Below are 26,284 nucleotides of genomic sequence, written 5' to 3'. Positions count from 1 at the left end.
AATGTCATGTTTCATTACTCAGATTTTACATAGCCTAGTTTTTGCAGATGTCACTGTCCCCCATTCTAAATGTATTTAAATTAGGGGAGGAGCCTTCACACTACCTTTGTACATAAAATAAATATCTTCCTCTTAGAGGCCACTGGAAAAAAATGTTTTCGTTTATTGTTAACATGAGCATGGTGGCATTTGCCATAGTAAATGTTCCCGTTTCTATTGCCACTATTCTGCTGAATATTTTTTTTGCCTACTGTATGATTTTTTCTCAGAAAGGACCAGCAAACAGCATAAAGCCGCTGCTTAATGTATTACTGTGGTCTCTTATTGGATGCAGTCTTGTTCTTAACATTTTAAACCTTTTATTAGTTTATTCCAACTTTTTCGATCTAGGTTCATGGATTCACATTTTTTTAGAGGCCGGTCTTCTCTTTGCCATGTGGACTGGTTTTACTGCCTCTCTTGCTCTGAATGTGTGTTTCTACTTCCAGATAGTTCCTGTACGGCGGCCTTTTTTGATCCGGATAAAGAAGCACATCAGACTCTTTGTGTACTTGGCATTATTTGTCGACAGACTCTTCTTTCTGTCTGAATTCCTTGTACGCGTTATCTTGGAACTTTCTGCAATGAACTTGAATTCAACAATTCATGTGAACATCACCAGTGAAACACCAGATTTAGGAATCTACATATTAACACACATAGACTTTTGGATGAGATGTTGCTATTTTTTGCTTTGTCTGGGCATTATGCTGGCATCGAGCGGTGCGACTGTTGTCTACTTGTGGAATCACATAAAGAGAATGGAGAAGAATGGATGCTCTTTCTCTGCTCTTCGTAAAAAGCAACAGATGAAAGTGGCAATCTTGGGCATTATACATGGTGTCCTCTTCTTTCTCGCTTCAGGGTGGCTCATGACAGAAGAGCTCTTGTCGTATTTTGCTGGTTTTGTGGATCAGCAGGGCCATTTGATTTGCACTGTCATGGCAGTGTATTCTCTTGGATCAGCCATCCTTTTAGGTGTTTCTCAGGCAAACTTCTACCAAATGGCTAAAAATATTGGCAGAAAACTACAAACCCTGATATGTCATCTTCTCTAATCGGTCAGTTTAGGTGATGCCGCTTCTACCAGCACTTTTTTATAATCTTGATTCAAAGGGAAGCGTGGGTGGATGTTAAACATTTTCATGTGCATTAAGTAATTTATAGTTCAATAACTTTTATTTATTTATATAGTTATTTTTTTTATTTGTCTAAAAATTTGTGGTTGACATTGTTACTTTTAGATTAGACCTGTAAAAAGGATAGTTCAACCAAAAATGTCATAAATTACTAACCCTTGTGTCGTTCTAAACTCGTAACACAAATTATAATATTTTTGATGGAATCTGAGAGCTCTCTGACCCTCTAAGGACAGCAATGATATTACCATGATCAATGCACAGAAATGGAGCAAGGACATCATTAAAATAGTCCTTGTGACATCAGGGGTTCAACTGTAATTTTATGAAGCTACGAGAATACTTTCTGTGCGGAAAGAAAACAATAATTTCTGTGCTCAAAGGAAACTCTCCAAAATGGTGGAAGACGGTAACTCGGGGACAATAAATTGTTAATATTGTTTTCTTTGTGATCATGAAGTATTCTCGTAGCTTCATAAAATTACAGTTGAACCTCTGATGTCACATGGACTATTTTACAGATGTACTCACAACGTTTCTGTGCGTTCATTGTGGTAATAACATTGCTGTCAATGGAGGGTCAGAGCGCTCTCAGGTTCCATCAAAAATATCTTCATTTGTGTTCCGAAGATGAACAAAGGTCTTACGGGTTTGGAACGACAGGAAGGTTAGTAATTAATGACAGAATTTTCATTTTTGGGCGAACTATCCCATTAATAAAATTAAACATAATTTGCTGAAAATTGCATGGATCATTGTACCCTCAAAGAAATTTGCAAACCACAAATTCACTTTGTATGTCAAATGGTTTGATTACTGATTGATTGATTTAGCTTCAAATCATTTTTAAACTGAATTTCCATGGTTATTCAGAAATATACTGAACAGACTCTAATGCAAACAGAGTGTAAAATTCAGATATTGCTTACTGTTATGTTGAACTTTATTCAGGGCTAAGGTAGCTATTTATTGTTTGCTTTATCAATACTTCAGTTATCACATACTCTTTTTTTTTCTATATATATAAAATATAATACATACTTTTTATTTTAAGTAGGATAGGCCTACTACATATGAAAAGAAAATAGTTATTTAAGTATTTAATTGTTTGTTTTTGTTCTAATCTTTAGTATTGTTTCATGTGTTATGTGACATTTGTTACTCTTAGAAATATATGTGCAAAAGTTATTTTCTAAAATGAGATAATTATTTATTGGTGACGTGCCATGTTGTTTCAGCTCTTAATTCAGTAGTTCTAGTCCCACCTGCTGGAATGAATGCATGTTACAACCAATCTTTGTTCAGAGCAGCTGAAGCGTTCGAACAAGGTGCTTTCCTGCATTTCAAGCCTATACAAGCACTCAGCCAGAAGAAAACATAACAAACATTGACAGAAGATCTCAGGAAATGCCTCCATCTTTTTATTTCACATCACAGTCTATTAATTAAAAGCATACAAGATATGTTGCATTCTGTAGGTAATATGTACAAGTATGTTTTCACCTGACAGTTTGCCATAAATATACCAACTATATCTCATGGCATGTCTGGACTGCTTGATTTCATCTCAGTTTGTTTTCATGACTGCAGTCGCAAAACCTAACAGGGTGCATGAACCCTATGCACACTTTTACTAATAAATCTTATTAGATGCAATCTTACTCTTAACATTTTTAATATTTTATTTTTATTTGTTTATCCAGGTTCATGGATTCACTTTCTTTTAGCAGCCGGTCTTCTCTTTGCCATGTGGACTGGTTTTACTGCCTCTCTTGTTCTGAATGTGTGTTTCTACTTCAACATTTTTCCTGTACGGCGGCCTTTTTTGATCCGGATAAAGAAGCACATCAGACTCTTTGTGTACTTAGCAGCCAACAATTCATGTGAACATCACCAGTGAAACACCAGATTTAGGAATCTACATATTATCAATGACTTTTGGATGAGATGTTGCTATTTTTTGCTTTGTCTGGGCATTATGCTGTCATCGAGCGGTGCGACTGTTGTCTACTTGTGGAATCACATAAGGAGAATGGAGGAGAATGGAAGCTCTTTCTCTGCTCTTCGTAAAAAGCAGATGATGAAAGTGACAATCATGGTGTCCTCTTCTTTCTCGCTTCAGGGTGGCTCATGACAACTTGGAAAGTCCTTTTGTCCTAATCATTCAGTTTAAATTATCTCACTTTTGCCAGCAGATGGATCTGTAGGACTGTTGGAAACGATGTTGGAGCAGCACTCAAACTAAATCAGTCTAAAATGTTCTAAAATATGGATGTTTTCAGCCACATCCACATGTGATTCAGTGACAATACTGAAAATGGCTTGTGGTTAAAATGATGTAACTAAAACTTTCAGTATAAGAATAGAATTTGCAGATATTTGAATGGATATGTAATTGGGTTGACATTTGCAAACCACAAACTCACTTTTCCTCTTTATGCAAAATAGTAAATGCTGTAAATAATTTGATTGAAGACTGAATATTGAATCATGTTTTCATTTTTACAAATTTATTTATTTATTTTTTACTTCAAATAGTTTTGATTTGAATTTTTGTGGCGATTATTCAGAAATATAGACCACATATACTGTAGATACTGAACTGTAGATATATAGACATTGCTTACTATTATGTTGTACTCTTTCCAGGGTTACTGTACGTAATGTATTTATTATTTGTTTGCTTAATCAATACTTCAGAAATTCACATGCTCTCAGTTGTATACATAATCCATAGTTTTACATTATATAAAACATATGCAGAAGGCTTAACATTAAAAAGTGTGATTAGCCTAAATGAAAACTACATTTTTTCTTCTTTTTTTGATTGCCTACTGCTACAAGTTATATCTTCTATCGATAATGTCTTCATTATTTATTATTATTTGAATTTATTTAGGCTTTTTTTGTCCTAATCATCAGTTATCGTTTCAGGTTTATGTGACACGTGGCACGCTTTTAGAAATATATATATATAGAAGTCATTACGTTTTTTTTCTAAAATGAGATTATTGGTGACGTGCCATGTTGTTTCAGCTCTTAATTCAGTAGTTCTAGTCCCACCTGCTGGAATGAATGCATATTACAACCAATCTTTGTTCAGAGCAGTTGAAGCTTTCGAACAAGTGCTTTCCTGCATTTCAAGCCTATACAAGCACTGAGCCAGAAGAAAACATAACAAACATTGAGAGAAGATCTCAGGAAAACTCCCCTTCTTCAGCCACCCTACAAGAAAATGCATGATATCCAGGGGCTGGGACACCACCACCAGGAACCGCAGAGCACAAATATGGTTTATGTTAGAAATCATAAAAGTATGCTATCATTAATCAATAGTAGCCTATGTGTGCATTGTAAATATGTGTAAGGATATTTTCACCTGAAGTTAACAACTTTGACACAAATATGCCAAATATCTCATATCATGGCTGATATGCTTGATACCGACTCAGTTGTTTTCATGACTGCAGTCAAAAAACAAAACATAAAAAGTATATATATATATATATATATATATATATATATATATATATATATATATATATATATATATATTGAAAAATAGTCTGCTGGTTATCAACAACAAACGACGAAAAGGACCAATGGCTAAATGTCTGTATAAGTAGCAAAATGTTGAAAATATTGAAAGAAAACTGAAACTAGAGATCAAAAGGCGAACAAAAATATGGTAAATAAAATATATTGTATTATTTGTAGTGAGGTATAGTATAAAAATGTTTTTGATAAGTATTAGATAAAAGTAAAATCTATTAACTATTTCAGTGTAGGTGTTTGTAGCTGCGTCCAATAAAAGTAACCAAGAGAGTCCATAAACACTCGCGCCGCGCACGCACTTTCTCTCTCTCTCTCGCGCGCGCTCTCTCTGTTCTCCGGTGGCGGCCGTTCTTCGGTGTAAAAGGAAATCGGAAGGGATCAGTCGATTTCTGCTCATAAAACTGACAAATCAGTATTTTGATCACTTGCAGGATTATATATATGGATCATTTATTGATGATCGTCTGTTTCTGGACTGCGATTTTTGTGTTGTTGAAATGAGCGACTGTTAAAGGTGAGATGATGACGTTATTTTTCCAATTCTGCCGTTATTTTCATAACATTACGCTTATCGCTTGAGCGAAAAATACTTGGAGCATTTCCCTTTACAATTATTTTAAGTTGTTCACTAGGTTTCTAATATGATTAGACAGGTCATCTTAAATTACGATTGTTGTTGATAAAGTTAGAGGATATCAAAACATTATTAATATTTTCATATCTGTTATAGTAACGTTAGTTGGTGTTCCTTTTAACAGATCTGTCGCTCGAGTCACCGTTTCAAGTGATGTTATTAGCTCTGGATAGGGATAGTGAATGAGTCCATCTCTTATTCACACAGCATATCAAAACTAATTAAATCCAGATTTCAATCCTCTGAGTGGAAATATGGACTGCAGCGGTGTTGCACTAGGTTTGGATATGGATAACAGTTTTGGACAGTTGATATGGCAGAACCTTCCATCCATGGTCCATCTGGATCTCCTGTCCTCTAAAAGTTCTCCTCAGTTCCCGGAAATGCTGCTATCGCCTTTGTTCCAGGATTCACATTCCAAAGCCTTTCTGCTGTCAAGCCCAGAGCCACTTCTCACCCTCCTCTCCTTGAACAGGAACTCACCAGGTACTCCTGGAGGTGCTCCACAAATGTGTTTCATGCCCACACTTGAAGACAAAGGACAAGACGGGGCCGAGCCCAGTCACAACCTCACACAGCATGGTGGTTCTACTAGAGATTGCCAAGTTGACACCAAAGAGCAAGCACCACATTGCAGCAGGAAGAACAATGCTTTAAACCAAACATTGGTGAGCACTATGGAGGAACTGAAGGAAGGGCTGATGATTCAGTCATTGTGGCATCTCTCTCAACATGTTTCGTTGGCAAATCGAGCCAGTCATCTACAACAGAGGGTTTTGGCGATTCTTGGTGGACATGCTTCTAGACACTATAGCTACCAACTGGATGGTCTGAAGAAGAAACTCCTTGAAGCACGGCGTTCTCCCCAGTCAACATCGAAACCTCTTTTTGAGACTTTCAATGCTGTAGAGATGCAGGAGGTAGAGAAGGCTCTTATAAGGAACCTCCAGTACCCTGAAGCACATGGCCAACCTCTGAAGTCCAGAGATTTGCAGAATTTAGCACACAGTGGTCATGCTGTTCTGCATGGAGTGCTGGAAGCTCTGGACTCAGATGCCACCGTGAGCAGCTCAGATGAGGAGTGGGACCATGAAGACGCCAAAGAGACCTCTGTGGAATCACAGTGAGTATAATGTGATGTTGACTAGTATTCTCATTAATGTTAACTTTCTAATCAAGACACATAGAAATGAATAGGCTAGGCCTTCATGGAAGAAAAATGCCCAAAATGAAAACTTTAACATTATTTACACAGTTTTTAACCTCATGTCATTCTAAACCTCTATGCTTTTATTTCTTTTTATTTTTTGGTAGAATACACTAGGGAAATTGTTCATCTTCACAGCTCAGTTCATATTGAAAGAAATAACAGCTCATAGGACAAAAAAGTACAACAAAAGTTTAATTCTTTGGAACCCATACGATATCTTGCAGCCAAACCTCAGAAATGATAGGATGACTATGCAAGTCACAATGCTTGGTGTTATAAACAAAACATACAATGCTCAGTCTCTAACTTCTAAATAAATAAAAAATTGGGTGAGATCTTGAAATAGGTGAATTGAAGGGTAGAATTAATCTTTAGAAGTTGCCAGGCAGTAAATAACTTTTATTGACAGGCTGGTTGTTGTGCGTCTTTAGCAAGAAGAGAGGGAGTGTAACAAGTTTGGGAAAACAAACAGGCCAACAGAAGATGGAGGAGAGGAAGCATTTGGCTCTGGCAGTGTTACATGTTTCTTTAGGATCTTTACTCATGGAAACAGAGACACTCTGTTCAGTACACAGCTGTTGAGAAATTGTCACCATATTTCTCGCCCTTGTTTTTTTATCTAGTATGCTCATGTGCAGCTGGCTCTTCCTCCGAGCAGCCACACAGAAACAGACAGCTGCATGAGTAAACAGAGATCAGGTCGCCCTTCACCAGCCCTTAGATCAGAGCTTTCATGTCCCTCTCTGTGATTTGCTTGCTCACTCTGCACTTACGCTGTAAGATCACAGCGTATGTGCAGTTCAAGTCTCAAGACACACATTTTTGAAGGGAATATATCTTTCAGGAAACTCTTAGTTAATGGGAGTGGTTTATTCAAGTGCTTTTTAGTAGAATCATTTCAAAACCCCATTCAATATGACTGTTATTGAGGGACTTGTGAAAAAGGTAAGGGACAAGGAAACAAAATGTTTGGAGATCTGTAAAAATGTTTCTTTCCTTCATTCATTCTTTAATAATTCTACATAAGCAAAAACTAAGGGCTACAAATGTTTTATGGGGTTATTTATATATTTTATTATAAGTAATGAAAATGCTTTATGGTTTTAGTTAAATATAATAACCCTGATATGCACTCAAGTTGCTTCAAAACAACGATTGTCATTAAAAATGAATGACTTCCGATTACTTTGTTGCTGCAAATTGCTGTTAAAGTGAACGCCCTTTAGTAGCAGCCAGCTGTGGTTGTTGGCTCTGCCTCTCCTCAGGCCATGACAAAATAGTTTCAGTGACTTTTCCATATGTCCCAGCAATCTCAACTCCCATCTCTCATCAGAGCTTCAAGCCGGTGGCCATTGCTTTGGATTCCCTAGATAAGCTGGATATGGGAACATTGCTGTAAGGTTTTAAATTAGTTATCTGGCTTTGGCCATAGAATTGCTTAAGGGTACTTTTGTGGACTGAGATTAGGCTCTCAGCCAGTCAAGAGCAGCACGTTTGACGTCAGTACTTTCTTTCTTTCACAGATGTTCACGTTTTGAAGTGGTTAAGTTGTGGTCACTTATTTTGGTTAAAAATTGGGCCCCTATTCTTGCAGAGCTTTAGTGTCTGCTTAGTTGGCTCAATTTTTTTTGCAATGTAATAAAGAGTTTATGTAGTGATATTATTTGGTCTTGACACCCTTGAGGCATTAAATAAAAAGCAACAAAGCCATCTGTGGTCTCATATTTTCAATTCTGGAATGATTTGGCTGCTCACTTGATCTATGACTGCCATTTGTCTTGTTGAAGCAGGGCTATGCACTTTGAAAGAAAGTCATTTTGTATGAAATCTCATTTGAATGACCTTTTCTAACTTTTTCTGTCCCTGTCTCTGTGGGAGGGTAGATGTCGTGTCTGTGAGTGGAGATGGCTGAAGGACAGAGCTGAATTCTGCAGTCGCTGGACATGGCTGCAGATGAGACTGTCTGAGCTAGACTCTCAGATTCAGCAGCTTGGAAAACTCAGGCAACAGATTCTTTCTAATAAGGTAAAGAAATAATACAGCATCTAAAGATTAGGAGGGAAATGTGGCTGTGCTGTTAGCACTGTGGGGCAAAATTCAGAATACATGTGAGAATTTAAATTGAATCGGCAGTGTCCAGAGGATGGTGAATTGGAAACTGAAGAAGAAATGAATGAATTGCAGATTAGTAACAGTAACACAACAGATGAATTTCATTGGTCCAAACAGTCAAAATATAAATTTTGTTACAAAACATAAACAATGACATCATAAAGTTTGACTTACTGTACTATATTCTTGACTAATATTTGGCATAATTTAAAAAAGTAAATATTTAAATACTTGCGTTTAGCACAACAAACTGGACACCACATGTTTGTTTTAAATAGCTTCATAAAAATATATATCATAAACAACATTTTAATCTATTGATTATGAAGTGTTTCTACCACAATTATAAAATGAATTTATTAAATAAAATGCACTTCATAAATATAGCACATTTAATGTCCCAGAATGCTCTAACTAAATGAATAAATGTATAAAAAAAGATCTAATTTAATTCAGCATTGATTATGTTTGTGTGCTTTTTTTGTTTTCTTGGCAACTAGCTGAAATAGTACATTTATTTTTTAAATATATATATATATATATATATATATATATATATATATATATATATATATATATACATACATATATATATATATATATATATATATATACATACATATATATATATATATATATATATATATATATATATATATATATATATATATATATATATATACATATAATTTAATTTTAAGTAATAAAAATGTTTTACTAAACATTTAGAAATGTAATACACACTGACAAATGTATAATAAAAAGTATTTTAAATGAACCACATATACAAAGTTATATAAATTTATTTGACAAATTTTAATTTGCATGAATTAAATTTATAATTGCAATTCTGAATCTATTTTTTTTTTACTTCAATACAGATTAAATTGAAATTGATTAATTAAACTGGAATTTTAAAAGGGTTTTCGGTACATGAAGTTCTCAGTGGCACCTTGAGTGTTTTTAAATGCATACAATTAAAAACTTTATAAATGTCCCTAACATGTCTTCCAGGGTCATGTGGTTTTGGCAGAGTCTCAGCCCCTGACGGACAGGCAGATTCAACACACCTTGTGGACAGAGACTATGGATCTTTCATTTACAGCTGGGAACATGCAAGATTTGCAGTCTGATCTAGAGATGGAACCCAGCAGCCCTACAAGCCTTTTGAGGAACATTGAGAGACAGGTGATTTTACCACAGGCATATAGACAAAAACATAGAAAAGGCAAGATAAAATCGGCAGATTAAATCAACCCCACTAAATTCATGTTTGTTTGTTTAGAGTGCCCAGCTGACTCAGATTGTAAACAGCCTGATGCCGTCTCTGTGTGCCTCTCCTTCCTCATCACCTATGTCTAAAGGACCCTGCAATCACTGGAGAGGTCAACAGAAAACAGCTTACAGCAGGTGGGAAGCAAACAATCACCTATAATCTCTTCAACAGGTTAAAATGAACCTCAAATATCGCACAGGGTCATTCATCAAACAATTCAAAAAATAGAAATTGGTATTCCTTTATGTTATTGAAGCACTGGTTGCTAGATTTTTAATTGTTCAAAAAAGTTTGTGGATTGTTAGAAGGATATTCACAGTTTTTGCTTTTGACGCAGTATAGATAATTTATTTTAATCATACCTAAGCTCCAGAGACACCTGAGAGGAAGCAGTGTCTTGATTTCATTCATTGCAGCACAGTAAAAGCACCCTCATTCTGATACATAATTGTGTAAATTTATGTAAATCTTATGTGAATGTCAGGATGAATCATTCAGCCCGGCGGAAAACTGAAAAAGTGAGAAAGACACTTAAGAATTAGAAAGAAGGAAGATGAAAGAGTCTGTGGTGAAGAGAACCAATGAAACTTGCTCTCTATATTTGTCATATGATGAGATTTCAGGAGATTTATCCCTACTTTTGCAGCCAAGCGACACACACGGGTGTCTTTGTTCCCAGTGGACCGCAGTGTTTGCACAAGGCCAGGCAGAAGAGGAAGCGAACATGTCACAAACGACAGTACCTCCCTCAGGTGGACGTCAGCTGTGTGTCAGCCCGGACTCGACCCCTTCTGACCTATCACAAACCTAGACTTTTCGTCATGGATCCATTGTCTCATAGAGAACAGGTTGGCATTTTAAAGCCAAATTCTTCAAGAGTCAACTTTTAATGAGTTGGCATGGCATAGCATAGCATACAGTACTGTTCAAATGTTTGGAGTTGGTATCATTTATGTTTCTGAAATAAGTATTTAATGCTTACCAAGGCTACACATGAGTGTTTTCCCAACAGTGGAGCTCAGAAAAAAAAAGCTTTTGTTCTGTCCTTTCCTTTAGAAACTGCTAACACGCAGTGCTCAGGCCAGCTGCACTTTCATAAATGATGATAATCTTATGATTGCTGTGTCCTCTATGGGCTGCCTAGACATGTAACTCAGATACTGTATACTTTAATCTGAACCTAGAAGCAGCAGGATGAAGATACATTTTCCAAATGGAATGCAATTAGAAGCAACTGGGGAAATCAACATCAACAACAATAACAACAACATTATTATCATAATTCACGTTAGATTTTTTGAAAAATGCACTTCTACATTTAATGATATGTGGTTCATTGAGCATATTGTGAATAGGACTGTTAAGCTTCTAAAATGACAAGAAGATACCATTAAATGGGTTAAAGGTACAGGTTGTAGCACCTGTAACTAGAGGGCGCACTACCAAAACAATCACAATCGCGTGGTTTGCTGACGCTAAGGAGGTGCGTGGAATGATGGGATTTGTTGTCTTCTACTGGATTTTGTAAGTGTCTGAAAAAGACAATTTTCACATGCCACCATTACATATTGCGTCAAGCTATATTGAGGTACAATACAGCAAATATAGTTTGACAGTAAATAAAAATTCTTTAATTGATTCTTTAATTAAAAAATTTATTGATTACTGTTCTAGTCAGATGATATGAAAACGATTACCACTTCTTCAAAAATATATACACTCGTGTACATTCAAACACAATAACTGGGCATACATAGCAAACGCAAGTTCAACGTTTTGCCTGAGTAGATTACATACAAAGTCAATGCAAAAACGCAATCAGACTATTGATGTCCCCCGTTTGGCGTGTAATGCCCTATAATAATAATCTTGTTTATCGTTATAATAGCATACATTTTCTATAAAGATACGAATTAAAACAACTCACCTGTCGAGTAAAACACAAGTGAGATCGGCATCTCTTTCTTGTTGAAGTTTGTCGCGAAGTTCTTTCCATCTAGAAAATGCAACACCGATATTGATCCTCGCTCTTTCTCTCCTCTTTTCCCAAACTCTTCTTGGGTCGTTTGGTTGCCCGTACGCTTACGTTAACGGGAGCTGTCTTTGTCGACAGAACCAGCAGCAGACGGTAAACAGTAATTATGTTCCATAAATAAGTAACACAATCCACCATAAAAAGTGCAAGAAGAAGTAAACAAGGAACTGCTTGAAGCAAGCAAGTGGTTTGCTGGATGCTAGACACTACTTCCGCATTTGTCCACGACACTGTTGTCATGTGGTTTCTACGTCAGTAAAGGTGGTAACAAAGGGTAACTAACTAAAGTGTCACTGTTTAGAATGGGAATCTTCTCATGGTTTACAAGTAGTTGAAAACATTAGAGGTATTATTAGAAATCAGCTGGGCAAAATATATAACCAGCCTAGTGGTTTTTGGATATTATGCTGCAAATATCTTACAAATTGTACCTTTAAGCAATATAACAGAACATTAGAAATTTGCCTTGATTTTGCACATTTGGATTGATTTTACTGATGAGGTCAATTTAAGAACCATTGTAAACCAAATCAAATGTCAATGAAAAATTATAGTGATTATTTCACATAATTTACTGAAAAATCAGGTGGAAAATGTTATCATATTAAATCTTATTAGTCAAAACAGTTGTTTGTAGACTAGCCAAATAAACATGTTTGGAGCAACATGAGGTCGAGTAAATTATGACAGAATAGTACAGAGAACAGAACTGGTCCTTTAATAAAGCAGTTATTTGTGTGTGTGCCAGCCCTCTTCACATTGCACCATGACTCACACATTGCTCTGCGTCTGTTTTCCAGCTGGTGCCTGCCTGGTGCACTTCCCTTAACCTTGTTTATGATTCTTATAGCTGACAGTCGATTTTGGCTGCCATGATTTTCCTTTTCATGCATTGCTTATGTTGTAATGGTTCCCCAGAGCACTACGTGTCATAGATTTTATATTTCATAGATTTCATAGGCCTTTATTAACTTGGTTGTTTACGTTCACCCCTTTCTACTTGTTTCAACTCTCAGTTGGACAAATCAAAGCTGGATTCTAGATGCAGATCAGGCCTTTAGTATCAGAAAGAGACATTTGTTTAGCAACAATGCTTTGCAAGATTTTTGTTCTTCCCATTTGCCCATAACTTCTCAAAACCTCCGTTTTGATTACATCCACTACTTCTTTCTCTCTCTCCACAGGTCTTGGAGTCACCCCCTTCTCTTTGTCCCAATTGTGCACTCTGTGATCCTGCATCTGTGTGCACAGATCCTGCACGTCTCCACAGGAAAGACAGAACAGATGGCAAAGTGCATCCTATTCTATCACTTTCCTCAGGTAGAGAGAGATGAATGCATTTTGTTTAAAATTGGCATTTTTCCTCCTGCGTCCACTATGTTGGATGGATATTTTTTTTTAATTGGGCATGGTGCATTGCTTTGTAGATAACCTTCTTCTCATATGTAGGCAGTTCACTAGGTTTTGGAGAAGAGCTTAAGCAGTAGAAAAGTGTTCAAATCGATGTTATGATTTTAATGGTTAATACTACAGAAATCCATTTATCACTCATCTTTTTCACTGCATCATTTCAGTTCAGTCAGAATAAATTGTCTCGTATCAGACAGTTACTCCATCAGCATGTCAAAATTGTGCCGTTCCTTCTGTTTTACTGATTTGTGTGGCAGCAGGAATGTGGAGTAGGTATATCAAATTAGCCTTGGTTGTCATCAGTATGAAACTTCAACATTGAGTTTGTACTTTTATATGACTGAAATGCAACATCCAGACATTTTTTACAATTGACAATGTTTTGACATTTTGACAAGGTATTTATAACCATAGCCTTATATCAACACAGTGAACTTTTGTTTTTCTGTTATATAAGTGAGGTTTGTCTTTGTCTGTTCTATTAATCAGAAACTCCATCATCCTTCCATCTGCAAAATTTTGTCTTGGAGGAAAGTTTGCTTCCGCGATCTCTCCTGGAAACTGAGCGCACAAGTCCCCATCTCTGTCTTAGCTCCAGAGACAGAGTCTCCCGGTCTTTATTCCGTAAGTCATCTCATGGCGTTTGTGTGTGATGCATGAACACATGTACTGTACTCTGTTCAGGTGTGTATGCTTTAAAGAAATGTGTGTTCTTGCCAGATTCCTTTTTTGTCTGCTTCTCAGGCAGCGTCCTAAATGAAAGGATCTACATAAGTGTCTGATTTGGGAATTGCTAACAATGAGACACTTTAATAAAAACACACAGCACATACAATTATCAGGTATTACTCAAATTAAAGATTGCATTTATGAACTACTACTTTATTATTTAAAAAAGTATTATTTTATTATAATATTTATTCGCTTAGTAAACATAGTGATCATCTACAGTTTCCACAAAAATATTAAGCAGCACAACTGATTTCAGCATTGATAATAGTAATAATAATATGAATAATGTTTCTTAAGCACCAAATCAGCATATTAAAATGATTTCGGAAGGCGCATGCGACATTAAAGGTGCCATATGCAAAAATTGAGGTAAAAATATCCATAACATGACCTACACGCATCAAAAGAATGAGAAGAAATAAGGGCGATGATGTCATTAAAAAAATGTCAAGTTATAGTGCTGCAGAGATATCAACCTTAATTAGCATTAGAATTACTAGCCCCGGCCCGATAGGTGTCGTAATACCAGTTTCGGCCATGGGAGGCGATATGCGGGCAACATAACCACCAGCCAACATGCAATACACGAATAACTCACATGGCTTGTGGGCGTACCTGAACCTGATGTCAATCGTGTGGAAAGTACAGCCCACTAGGTCATTTCAGTTTAGGGAAGAGAGAGAAAGGATGGCTCAAGCCCTTGCCAAGAGACCATCACCTGCTACAGGGAAACAACCGTGCTCAGAATCACAAATCAAATCTGATAAGAAAAGTAGCCGAACTAGAGTAAACATCGGCACTGCTTTTAATTGCTGGAGACAACTGATAGACCTGAAAGAAATGAGGTTCGACTCCGAACTTGCAACATTTCTTTTCGATTGGTAAGTTAGATGCTGTTAGTATTTCGCTAGAGTTTGTTTTATATGTTTGTGTATTTGTTTTCGGGAAGTTATAACATAGAAATGTATCGAAGGCTGTTCAATAAACGTGCTAATGTTAGCGATGGCTAACCGTAGCTGCGTTTGATAATTAGCTAGGTAACTTAACGTTACCCATTTTATTATATCATAACTAACCTGCTCTGTCTAGTCTGTAGGTCTCCGTGTCCTCTTTGCTTCGTGGTTTTTCTGTGTGTGAAAAAATTGATGTGTGGCATGAAAGCGTGTGAAAAGTGTCAATTGCGTGTGTCTCACGGTTAATGCTTGAGAGTTGGCAGCTCTGGTTACGTTGGCACATTAGTTCCCAAGCAGAATAAAGGACAGGTTGATTATTGCTGTTTAGCGTTTGTATTAATCTATGATGTGTTCCTGTTTGCGTACAGGGACATAAAATAAAAATTAAAAGTGATATGTGGACCAAGGTGTCTGAGATTGTTCATTTTAAGTAAAGGATCCTAATATTTCGTCCACAACAATATTTAATGAGGTTAACTTATAACTCCTTGTGGTTAGTCTGCACGAGATCAACAAGCTTGTTTGCTTTGCGGCCGCTTTAAATACAAAATAAGCATTCGATCTACGTCAGAGCGTCTGAGCGCTCACAAATCTTTCTGCAGCGTCGTGAGCAGAGCAGCAAGAGCGATTTTTGACGCTCTAGACGCCGGCGGTGTGAACGCACAGTTAGGCTTCGGTTATGGCTGTAGTGTTGCTGTGAAAGTAGGGGCGGAGCATAGAGACTGTGCCGTTTCTCGTTTGTTACTCTAGAGTAGACCAGTTCACTTTATTGAGGCATACTGCCCCCATCTGGTATGGAATGTGGAGTATGACTTTTTTTGCCAAACATTACAGATGGCACATTTAAAGACTGGAGTAATGACTTAATAATAACATGAATAAAATTATAAAATATTAAAATGCAAAACAGTTATTTTAATGCAAATAAACGTAGCCTTGGTGAGTATAATTTGAAAAATGAGGCTTACAAAATGTATTGACTACTCCAAACGTTTTCAAATATTTGATTTCCATGTTGTGACATCACGACCAGTGTGTTTGTCTAAATTAATTTAGGCACTACTGTCCTCAGTATTTTTAAATGCACAGTGATGCCCATGTTGAGTGCAGATCTGAAGATCATGTTGAAGTCAACAGCTGTTCTACAGATTCAATGCAGTGCTGGGTTTTAACACTGCATGTTAGCAGCTACCAAGGAAAAGCACAGAACAAAAGCTTGGTTATTCTTTTTGAGCTCCAATGTTGGGAAAACACAGCTGACTGAACACAGCACACAGCAGTAAAAGTCCCACTAGTTCAGACATGATCCTGGTTTGCCTTTTTTACTTAAGCACATCAAATCTGTTACTGTATGTCAGCAATCATTTGTGAGACTATGTGTATGTGTATGTGTACACTATCGTCCAAAAATATTAAGCAGCCCAACTTTTGTCCACAATAATAATTATGATTTCTAAAGGATCATGTGAAGATTAGAGTAATGGCTGTTTAAAATTCAGCTTCTCATCACAGGAATAAATGAGATTTTAAAACACATTAACAGATAAAATAGTTATTTTTAAAGAACTTATTTTTATAACAGTTTTTTTTTACTGTTACTTGAGCAAAGAAATGCAGCCTTGGTAAAAATGATAGTCTTCTTTCGGTAACATAAATCATACCGACCCCAAAACGTACTGTTTGCTATGCCATGCAGACTCACTCTTCTCTGCTCTGCTGGTTATTGTCTGACTAGGGGGGGTAATGATCCTCATACAGCAATGCTATTCTTAACAGAGAGAGATTGTCAGGGCGAATGAGTGATTGCACTGGATTGGAAGTGTGTACACACCTCATGCTGTTAGGTTGATTTTCTGTCAGCGCTATGCAGCACCCCTGGAGCAAGTGAACGAACTCCAAAAAATAACTACAAAGGCACTGAATGGAAAATGAATGCCAGGAATTGTTTCTTCGCAATCACCTCATGCTCCCTCCATTCCTGTTTTCATTACATCACCTGGATGTGTATGATCTTTTAATGTCAGTTCTTCTGGAGTCCAGTGTGTGGGATGATGTAAGGTGTGTGTAGTCATAGTCATGTGGAGATCAACACAGACTCGCAAATCACAGTAACTCATAAATCCAGCCTGAAGGCACTGCACACACCTAATCACACTCAAACACACAGTGACCTTTTAGTGGGGTCAAATTATTTATAGCCAAAATATATTGTAGTCTTACAGCCCCCTTAGGATTTCCATCTCCTATTTTTATTAATATTGTTAATACAGTTTCAAATGATTGCTAATCCATGCACAAAAAATTAAATAAAAATAAAATCCTAAAAAAAAAATAACAAATAATTATTTAGAAAAACCCATATGAAAATTAATATGTATGGCGTTATACATTTTCTTCATGCTAAATAAATTTCTTATTTCTTTTGTTTGATTCTAGGGTAAAATATAACCTGGGTGTAAAATATAACTTTTTATGCAAAATATTATTTCTTTTTTGGATGTGATCTTAAATGAATATTCGTTGTGTTCTCATGAATATGCCTGTTCTGGTAAGTAGGAACATGTATTTATGTTCTGTTATTAATAATTGCAGATTGCAGTCATCAGCCAAAAAACAGGAGGCATTTGAAGAGGCACAGAAGGGAGAGCACTCCTATACGATGGGCACGCACCCGAGACCACCACAGTCAAGATTACAGGGAAGGCAAGAAGAAGCGGCGCTGCTCTGGGAGGACAGTGGGTATGGCTGTTTAATTCCCCTTGGTGTTTCGCTTATATACAGTACACCCAAGATGTTTGAGGTCGTATTACTGCTTTGTTCTAGACATCTCCAGTATTACACCCAAGTCTGATCTGGCCTCCCAGAGTGATGACAGTCAGGTGGAGGAATCTTCAGAGGATGTGACCGTCTCTTACTGTACCCCCACACGACTGAGAAACTTACAGGTCTGCCCTTTGACCAAACCTCTTGATAAATACTCTATATTTCAATTTGCGCTAATCCAAACATAGATCAGTGTTCCTTTCCTTGAAGGAAATGTTTGTCTATTTTGAGAAAGATAATCATATATTGTCTTCTTTGTATACTGTAGTTCTCATCACGCAGGAGAAACCCGGAGAGTATTTTCAGCATTGATGACATTGTCGTTCCTATGTCTCTGTTCGCATCAGTGAAAGTGGAAAGACTTCAGTATAAGAACATTTTGACACCCAGGTATTGATTGTTTTCACACTCAGGAATGACATCGGTGAGACATCAGTATCTTTTTATATTGTGGGGAGAGCTACACTACTGTACAAAAGTGTGGGTTGGTACTTAAATAGAAGAGCTGATTCCTCATTATAAATCATGATAAACTCATTACGAGCATGCTGTGAAATGCATGAGATAATTTATCTCCACTGCATTCAAATGAGTTGTCGTCTTTATCTCTTCTTCACTTCTCTTGTCTTCTTTTTCTTTATCTTTCCAGTAAGTAATTTTTATTTTTTTTTCACCTTAAGAAAAAAAAAAAGGTTTACGGCTGGTAAGATTTTTTATGTATTTTAAAAATAATTATCTTATGCTTACCAAGGCTACAGTACAAAAAAAATACAGTAATATTATGAAATATTATTACAATTTATTTATTTCTGGAATGGCAAAGCTGAATCTTTCAGAAATCATTTCTAATATGCTGATTTTGGGGCAAACATTTGAAGAGTTGCAAAAACAGATCATGTCTTTCATTGTGCATTCCAATTTATCTCAATCAAACTGCAGTTGGGTTGTTTTGATTAGGTTGAAAAATAACTACAAAAATACAGCTAACTAACACAATACATAAAACACAATAAAAACATGCTAATATAATGATAAACATGATAAAAAAGAACAGTTATCTGTTTTTGCAAATAAACTCAAATTTCTCATTATCTATGTTGTAAACATTGTGCTGCTTAATTTTTAAAAATACTTTTTTCAGTATTCTTCGATGAATAGAACATTCAAAAGAACAGCATTATTTGAAATAGAAATATTTTGTACATTATAAATTTCTTTACTGTCAATTTTTTGGTCAAATGAATGCATCCTCGCTGACTAAAATTATGAATTTCTTTAAAATAATTTCTGACCCGAAACTTTTGAATGGTAGTGTATTTGAGTGCTAATATGATCTTAGTTTTACTGTTTAACTCCCTTTATATAGTTAGATTTATAATGAATTTATGATAATTAATAATCATCTTTTGGTTTAGTAAAAAAATAAAATAATTTAGTTTGTGAACTATTTAATTCACTTGATTATATAAAACTAGGCTTTGTATTACAATACCAGATGAAAAATAACTATATAATGATGTATATCAATTCTGTGATATAAGCTTTTGCTCCCTTCTTCTTACCCACAGAGTGCTTGATAGATTGTCAATGAGTCATTTTTAGTAACTTGGCTGAAGTATAACGATGAATTCATTCAGATTTTTATTTTTTTCTCCCTTTTCTGTATTCCATTGTCTTTACTGTCAGTTGGCGAAAGGTGCATATTTCGCCTTTATTGAAAAGAGAAGAGGATGAGCAGGAGGAAGGGATGGTTGGTTTGCTTTTCTTTTTTTTCTTTTCTTTTCTTTTTTTTTACAATCTCTCTGTTAATATCAGTTATTGCACGCTGTTGTTGTGGAGTGATGGGCTTTATCTTTCTCAGCCAGAAGCAATAGGAGATGAAGATTTCTTTCAGAGGCACCAGAATTATGAGCGTAGAGAGAAACTCCGCTGGAATAAGAACAGAAGACACAGGATCAGGTCTGTGTGTATTTTGGTTTTATTTTAAAGAATAAATCTTATTGCACATATATTCTGCAGTACATATTTTCCGATTTTCCTCCCACAGGTCATCCAGGAAAAGCTGCTCTTCTGTATCTGCGAGAGACCACCCTGCGCGCTGTCACCCACCTATACATTCTCCTGTTCCCTTCACCTGGACATTCAGTACTTCTGAAGATTCATCAGAAGCCAGTGTAGACGAAAAAGAGGTCAAACCTTGTCAGTAGTGATTAAATCCAATTAAATCTGTCTTTCTCTCAAGCTTGTATTCACACGTTTCTCTCTTATGTAGCCAATGCAACCATGGAGGAGACGATCGTTCCCCCTGACTGATGAGGATTTGAGGCGTGATGAAGATAAGAGTGTTCTTTAATTGTACGTCCTTATTTCCTTTCCTTGTGTCTTATGTCCTTCCATTTATGAGGAAAGGATGTGAGAGAGGTGAGAAAGGCGCAAAGTAAGATGTATATTTGCTTCGTAAACAAGCATTTTATTTCAGAATAATATTTCTTCACCATCCTTATCTTGTTAAAGCTTGATTTGTCTGGATATTTCTTCTAGATCTTAATAAACTCCCTCTAGTCTATGAAGTGCCATAACTCCCTCTGTTGGACACACTAGAAATAACATGCACATACTACCTGTCACGAGTACGAACCCCGTGAGTCCCTCCAGAGGCCAGCAGAGGGCACCATCGCCCGAATACTGACACCTACAGGCATCCAAACACTCACCTACACTGATACGCACTACATTACCCAACAGCCCCGTACCTTGGACTGATCACCGGCCAGGTGTTCCATATCAGAGACTGCCATATAAGCCAGACCTTGGCGTCACCTCATTGCGAAGTCTTGTTTCTGCCACGGCTAACATTTCTGAGCGTTATACCCTGTCTTGCTATCCCAGTTGCCAACCCTTGATGATTATCGATCCTAGAACCTTTGCTGCCTACCTTTGAACCCAGATTGTAATACGGACTGTGATACTTGCTGGTTACCCCGACCCACTGCTTGGTATTGACTACGATTCTGTTATCTCTACTATACTGTGTTTGCTGATCCTGACCCTTCGCCTGTACGACTACGAGTGTTCCAATAAAAGCTTGCAAATGGATCCCATGTCGAGTCTGTCATCATTACAGAAGACTTCGCCAGGACAAGATCCAGCAGCCCATGAACATCTCTGCACCAACCTGGCAGCTCAGGCAAGTCAGATCGCTGCTAATCAGCAACAGTTAAATCATCTTACCGCCGTCACGGAGGAATTGGTGAAGGCTATTCAGAATCTCCATAGTCCTGTTGTCACGACACCCGCGCCACAAGCGGCCGCCATTGCACATGCGGTTCCCACGCCCTCTCAGATTAACCCACGACTGGCTTTTCCTGAGAGATTCGACGGTGACCCTAACAAATGTAAAGGCTTCTTACTACAATGTTCGCTGTTTGTGGAACAACAACCCACGCCAAGCCAGATGGTCCTTGTTCTTCTCCCGGTTCCAGTTCAATGTCACTTATCGCCCAGGTTCCAAGAATACTAAAGCCGATGCTTTGTCACGTATCCATGACGACGACCCTTCCATCTCAGTCCCCGAACGCATATTGCCCTTCCATGTGGTGGTTGCTCCCATCCAGTGGGATATCATGACTCTTATTGAACAACACAATTCACAAGAAGCACCACCAGCCGCCTGTCCACCGGATAAAACCTACGTACCTGCCCCTCACCGTGATCAGGTCCTGAGTCATATTCACTGTCTTCCTGCCTCCGGTCACCCCGGCATCACAGCCACACTCCATCTCCTCAAGAACCGCTTCTGGTGGGAGACCATTAACCCCGACACCATTAAATTCATTCAGAACTGTCAGACGTGTAACATGCACAAAACCCCTCGTCAACTGCCAGCTGGACTCCTTCAACCTCTTCCTATCCCTCAACGACCCTGGTCACACCTTGCCATAGACTTCATCACAGACTTACCCCTATCCCAGGGTAACACGGTCATACTCACGATCATCGATCGATTCTCCAAGGCTTGTCGCCTCATACCTCTACCCAAACTCCCTACTGCTCTTCAGACCGCCGAACTCCTGTGTAATTGGGTGTTCAGGTTTTACGGCATACCTGACGACATCGTTTCGGATAGAGGTCCTCAGTTCACCTCTCGTTTATGGAAGGATTTCTTTCAAGCCCTAGGGGTCAACGTAAGTCTCACGTCTGGCTATCACCCCGAAGCCAATGGTCAAGTGGAACGCCTCAACCAGGAGCTCACTCGGTTCCTTCGCTCCTACTGCAGCTCCCATCAAGAGGACTGGTCTCGTTTTCTCCTATGGGCCGAATATGCTCAGAATTCCCTGATCAAGCCTTCCACTGGAATCACCCCCTTCAAATGCGTTCTAGGGTACCAACCACCCATGTTCCCCTGGTCAGGTGAACCCACCAATGTTCCCGCTGTTACTGATTGGCTTCAACGAAGCGAGGACACATGGAATCAGGCCCATGTACATCTTCAACAAGCTGTACGGCGCCTGAAGGAACAGGCCGACCGTCGTCGACGCCCTGGACACACCTACCAACCGGGTCAATGGGTCTGGCTGTCCACCAGAGACCTTCGGATGAGATTGCCATGCCGAAAGCTAAGTCCTAGGTACGTGGGTCCATTCAAAATCACACAACAAATCACTCCTGTGTCATTCCGCCTTGCTTTGCCTGACACATATCGTATTTCTCCCACTTTCCACATGTCACTGCTCAAGCCCGCTGCTGCCCCTGAGGAGGAGGGTGAGGGGAGGTCCCGTGAGCAGAGTCCCCAACCGGTTCAGGTGGAGAGCGAGGAGACCTATCAGGTGCGAGAGCTGCTTGATTCAAGACGTCGGGGACGAGTTCTCCAATACTTGGTTGACTGGGAGGGGTACGGTCCAGAGGAACATTCCTGGGTCAATGCCGAGGACATTCTTGACCCCAACTTAACCACGGATTTCCATAGAGAACATCCAGAGAAACCGGCCCCTCGACCTCGAGGAAGACCCCGACGTCGCCCTCCACCTCACGCCAGGAGGCGTTCGCAGGGAGGGGGCTCTGTCACGAGTACGAACCCCGTGAGTCCCTCCAGAGGCCAGCAGAGGGCACCATCGCCCGAATACTGACACCTACAGGCATCCAAACACTCACCTACACTGATACGCACTACATTACCCAACAGCCCCGTACCTTGGACTGATCACCGGCCAGGTGTTCCATATCAGAGACTGCCATATAAGCCAGACCTTGGCGTCACCTCATTGCGAAGTCTTGTTTCTGCCACGGCTAACATTTCTGAGCGTTATACCCTGTCTTGCTATCCCAGTTGCCAACCCTTGATGATTATCGATCCTAGAACCTTTGCTGCCTACCTTTGAACCCAGATTGTAATACGGACTGTGATACTTGCTGGTTACCCCGACCCACTGCTTGGTATTGACTACGATTCTGTTATCTCTACTATACTGTGTTTGCTGATCCTGACCCTTCGCCTGTACGACTACGAGTGTTCCAATAAAAGCTTGCAAATGGATCCCATGTCGAGTCTGTCATCATTACACTACCTGATCTTTTGAGCCCATTTTAAACACTTCCTCGGTGAGCATGAGAGCATCTTTTAAAAACATAAAAAAGTCGTATCCACCCCAAACCTTTAAATAATAATGTGGCTCATTTCAGATTGCAATCACATTTAGAATTAGAGTCAGTTTTTGGACTTTTTACAGAAGGACGCAATAACTAAAATGCGCAGTTACTGTTAAAGTTAGAGAGATGATTCTGAAATGAGATTAGATTGTGTTGAAATGCAGAGGAGAAAAATGAATGTTTTTATTGCATGTCATTGGTTTGACTGATTATTATGTGCTGATTACAGACTTCCAGAGCACCAAAGCACAACATCTGTGGTGGACCAGGAAATGACATCATATTGAGGCAGAATCTCAGCCATCGTGGTTGTACTCTGTTGTAAAAATCAACCTTTCAGCATTTAAAAAGTTATGACACAGATATTTTTTTCATTGTTTCCTCAGTCTCATTTATTTGTATTTTGTTTTACTTTGAAAAATATTTTGTCATAAATTATTTTTTTATTTTAAACAGTACGTACTGTATCATACTGTCTTTTCCACAGTATAATTTATTAAATGTCTTAAGCCAGCCCCTTAAAAGTCTTAACTCTAAAGCACTGCATTATTTACTCAACCTATTTTATGTTATTTATTTCAATATAATTACAGTGCATTGCTTTGTGTTCACATTTCTGTAAACAAAAACAAAAAACAGAACAAATTGTTTATGGTTTTACTATAAATCTCATCTTTGACTGTAACTTATCCAGTACTGTGGGAAAAGCACTGTTTTTGAAAGGTGTGTAAATTTACCTCATGCTGCATTAAATTGATTTGAGACTGCTGCAATTTATCATTGTTAATTGAGATTAAATGTTTCATATTATTTCAGATATTTTAAATTGAATATTAAACACAACTCAGTGGAGGAATAAAATAAGGAAACATCTTAAAATTAATTTATAAATCGTGATACTGAACCCAGATTGTTTCTTTAACATGCACAAGTACAAGTATGCAATGCTTATATCTACCACAGAGGGGCACTCATACGCCGCATCTGCTCCTTAAAGTTGCATTTGCAAGAAAACAGCCTGTTAGGGGCAAAGTGGAAAAAGCAGGAAACTACTTGTAAACACTGTAAACTACTTGATGATTCCTCCCAGTCTGTGTGTCAAGCTTGGACAGCTCAAAAACCTATTGCATTGATCCTGTTTGTGTGTTTGTGTGTGTGTGTGTGTGTGTGTGTGTGTGTGTGTGTGTGTGTGTGTGTGTGTGTGTGTGTGTGTGTAGTCTTTGATCTCTTTCAGCAGTAAGCTGATTAGGCCATCTCACAAGCATGCCCTCACTCATTGGGGAAAGGCTAATTGGCTATAAGTAGGGGTCAAGGTTACTGCCTGTCCATGAGATAGGGAAGATATTATCTCACTTGCTTTCCTTCGTATAAATCCGTGACTTTCACCCCGTTATAGCACTTCTTAAAAGTTGGAACACTCCTTACAACATTAGTTGGGCGTCTTTTTAAACTGCCTTTTTAAGCATCCTAATCAAGAAGGATCTGAAAGGAATAAAAAGTTTATTTCTTCACTGTGCTCGCTGCCGTATATTTTGGAATTCCCTATGCCACATACGATGCAATTGCCTTCGATTTGGACAAAAACAAGATATTTTGAAAAAGCCAATGATGCTTTAAAATGCTGGTAGACCCTTCTCTAGGTTTTGGGGCATTATCTGAAACCTCCCTCTCTCTTGCTAGAGCTGTCAGAACTCTGTGTTTTGCTGCAGAGTAAGTGAATAGAGCCGGTGTGTGACGCATAGACACTGTATTGATCCGCGCTGTTCTGAGAGCTCGATAGGCTTCTCTTTCTCTCCCATTCTCTTTTGTTGTGAACTCTGAGAATGGAGATCATTATTTATAGCTCCAGTGAGAGGCTCTGTGATTTACTTCCACCAGCAGGGGGAGTTTTACAGGGACTTTGGTGCAGTGCGCTGATAATGTACTGGAGCAGATTTATTACTTTGTGTGGTGAACTTAAATGAGAACTTGTATTATCAATGAGAATTTGTAACAAAGTACTCATGGACCCTACCAGTGTTGTTGAAACTAAACAAAAGCTGCTGAAATAAAAAACAATATACATATTAAACAAAAAGCATAGCCTTAAAAAAGCTTAGCAAAAATGAGCAATGTTGCCTTTGCAGCTAACTGAAAAACTTAGAAGTACTAAGATTACTAAAAATAAAACTGAAATAAAAAATAATTAAAGCTACATAGAACTGTTTTAAAGGCAAAACAATTAAATATATACTACATTTATTTAATATAAAATATATTTTTAAATATATTTTTAAATATATATATATATATATATATATATATATATATATATATATATATATATATATATATATATATATATATTAAAACTGAAAACATATTCACTGGTGCTGTTAAAACTAAACATCTAAAAGTAATGCTGAAATAAAATACAATATTAGACAAAAAGCATACATTTAAAAAACTGAAAAACAGATCAATGTTGCTTTGCTAAATAACCAAAATAATATAAGTTAAAGTACAAATGGACTCAAATTACAGCTTAAAATTAAATAAGAAATAAAGCTAAATAGAACCATTTGAAAGCAAAACAAACAAATAAACAAAAAGTATATATTCACACAAACGTTAAAACTCAATATGCAATGTGGAAAAATGTAATATGAAATTCTAAAAAAAGAAAAGAAAACTGAAAATATACAATATTTAATTAAACACTAGAACAAAAAATATTAATA

The 26,284-nt window shown here is 37.6% G+C and overlaps 2 protein-coding genes across 4 annotated transcripts; both read left to right on the top strand.

The window, feature by feature from the left end:
* The first annotated feature begins 137 nt into the window (after positions 1–137).
* Positions 138–1,097, top strand: tas2r201.1 (taste receptor, type 2, member 201, tandem duplicate 1). The gene has a single exon (XM_026270864.1). The coding sequence runs from the start codon at positions 153–155 to the stop codon at positions 1,095–1,097; it is 945 nt and encodes a 314-aa protein (XP_026126649.1). The 5' UTR covers positions 138–152.
* Positions 1,098–5,028: 3,931 nt separating this feature from the next.
* Positions 5,029–24,334, top strand: kansl1l (KAT8 regulatory NSL complex subunit 1-like). Of its 3 annotated transcripts, none has more exons than XM_026271472.1 (16): positions 5,029–5,247; positions 5,492–6,490; positions 8,461–8,602; positions 9,704–9,877; positions 9,975–10,099; positions 10,612–10,813; positions 13,185–13,320; positions 13,900–14,034; positions 17,688–17,834; positions 17,919–18,040; positions 18,187–18,308; positions 19,605–19,668; positions 19,780–19,877; positions 19,966–20,107; positions 20,191–20,273; positions 23,794–24,334. In XM_026271472.1, the coding sequence occupies exons 2-15, from the start codon at positions 5,622–5,624 to the stop codon at positions 20,269–20,271; spliced, it is 2,559 nt and encodes an 852-aa protein (XP_026127257.1). In that variant the 5' UTR covers positions 5,029–5,247; positions 5,492–5,621; the 3' UTR covers positions 20,272–20,273; positions 23,794–24,334. The 3 variants fall into 3 exon arrangements, with proteins under 3 accessions (XP_026127257.1, XP_026127259.1, XP_026127258.1); XM_026271474.1 differs by having other exon boundaries at positions 20,191–20,339; XM_026271473.1 differs by lacking the exon at positions 23,794–24,334 and adding an exon at positions 20,460–20,617 and having other exon boundaries at positions 20,191–20,339.
* Positions 24,335–26,284: the final 1,950 nt, after the last annotated feature.

This window comes from Carassius auratus, chromosome 9 (genome assembly GCF_003368295.1).
Source record: "Carassius auratus strain Wakin chromosome 9, ASM336829v1, whole genome shotgun sequence".
Classification (NCBI taxonomy): domain Eukaryota; kingdom Metazoa; phylum Chordata; class Actinopteri; order Cypriniformes; family Cyprinidae; genus Carassius; species Carassius auratus.
Note: the sequence above shows the minus strand (reverse complement) of the source record. Positions and strands in the feature narration are given on the sequence as shown.

What these genes read in the sequence shown, in the direction of transcription:
- tas2r201.1 (XM_026270864.1), top strand. Translation starts at nt 153, where the DNA reads ATGTTTTCGTTTATTGTTAACATGAGCATGGTGGCATTTGCCATAGTA.
- kansl1l (XM_026271472.1), top strand. Translation starts at nt 5,622, where the DNA reads ATGGACTGCAGCGGTGTTGCACTAGGTTTGGATATGGATAACAGTTTT. An exon ending in AACAGATTCTTTCTAATAAG is followed by an intron (nt 8,603 to 9,703) that starts GTAAAGAAATAA and finishes CATGTCTTCCAG; the next exon opens with GGTCATGTGGTTTTGGCAGA. An exon ending in AGTCTCCCGGTCTTTATTCC is followed by an intron (nt 14,035 to 17,687) that starts GTAAGTCATCTC and finishes TAATAATTGCAG; the next exon opens with ATTGCAGTCATCAGCCAAAA.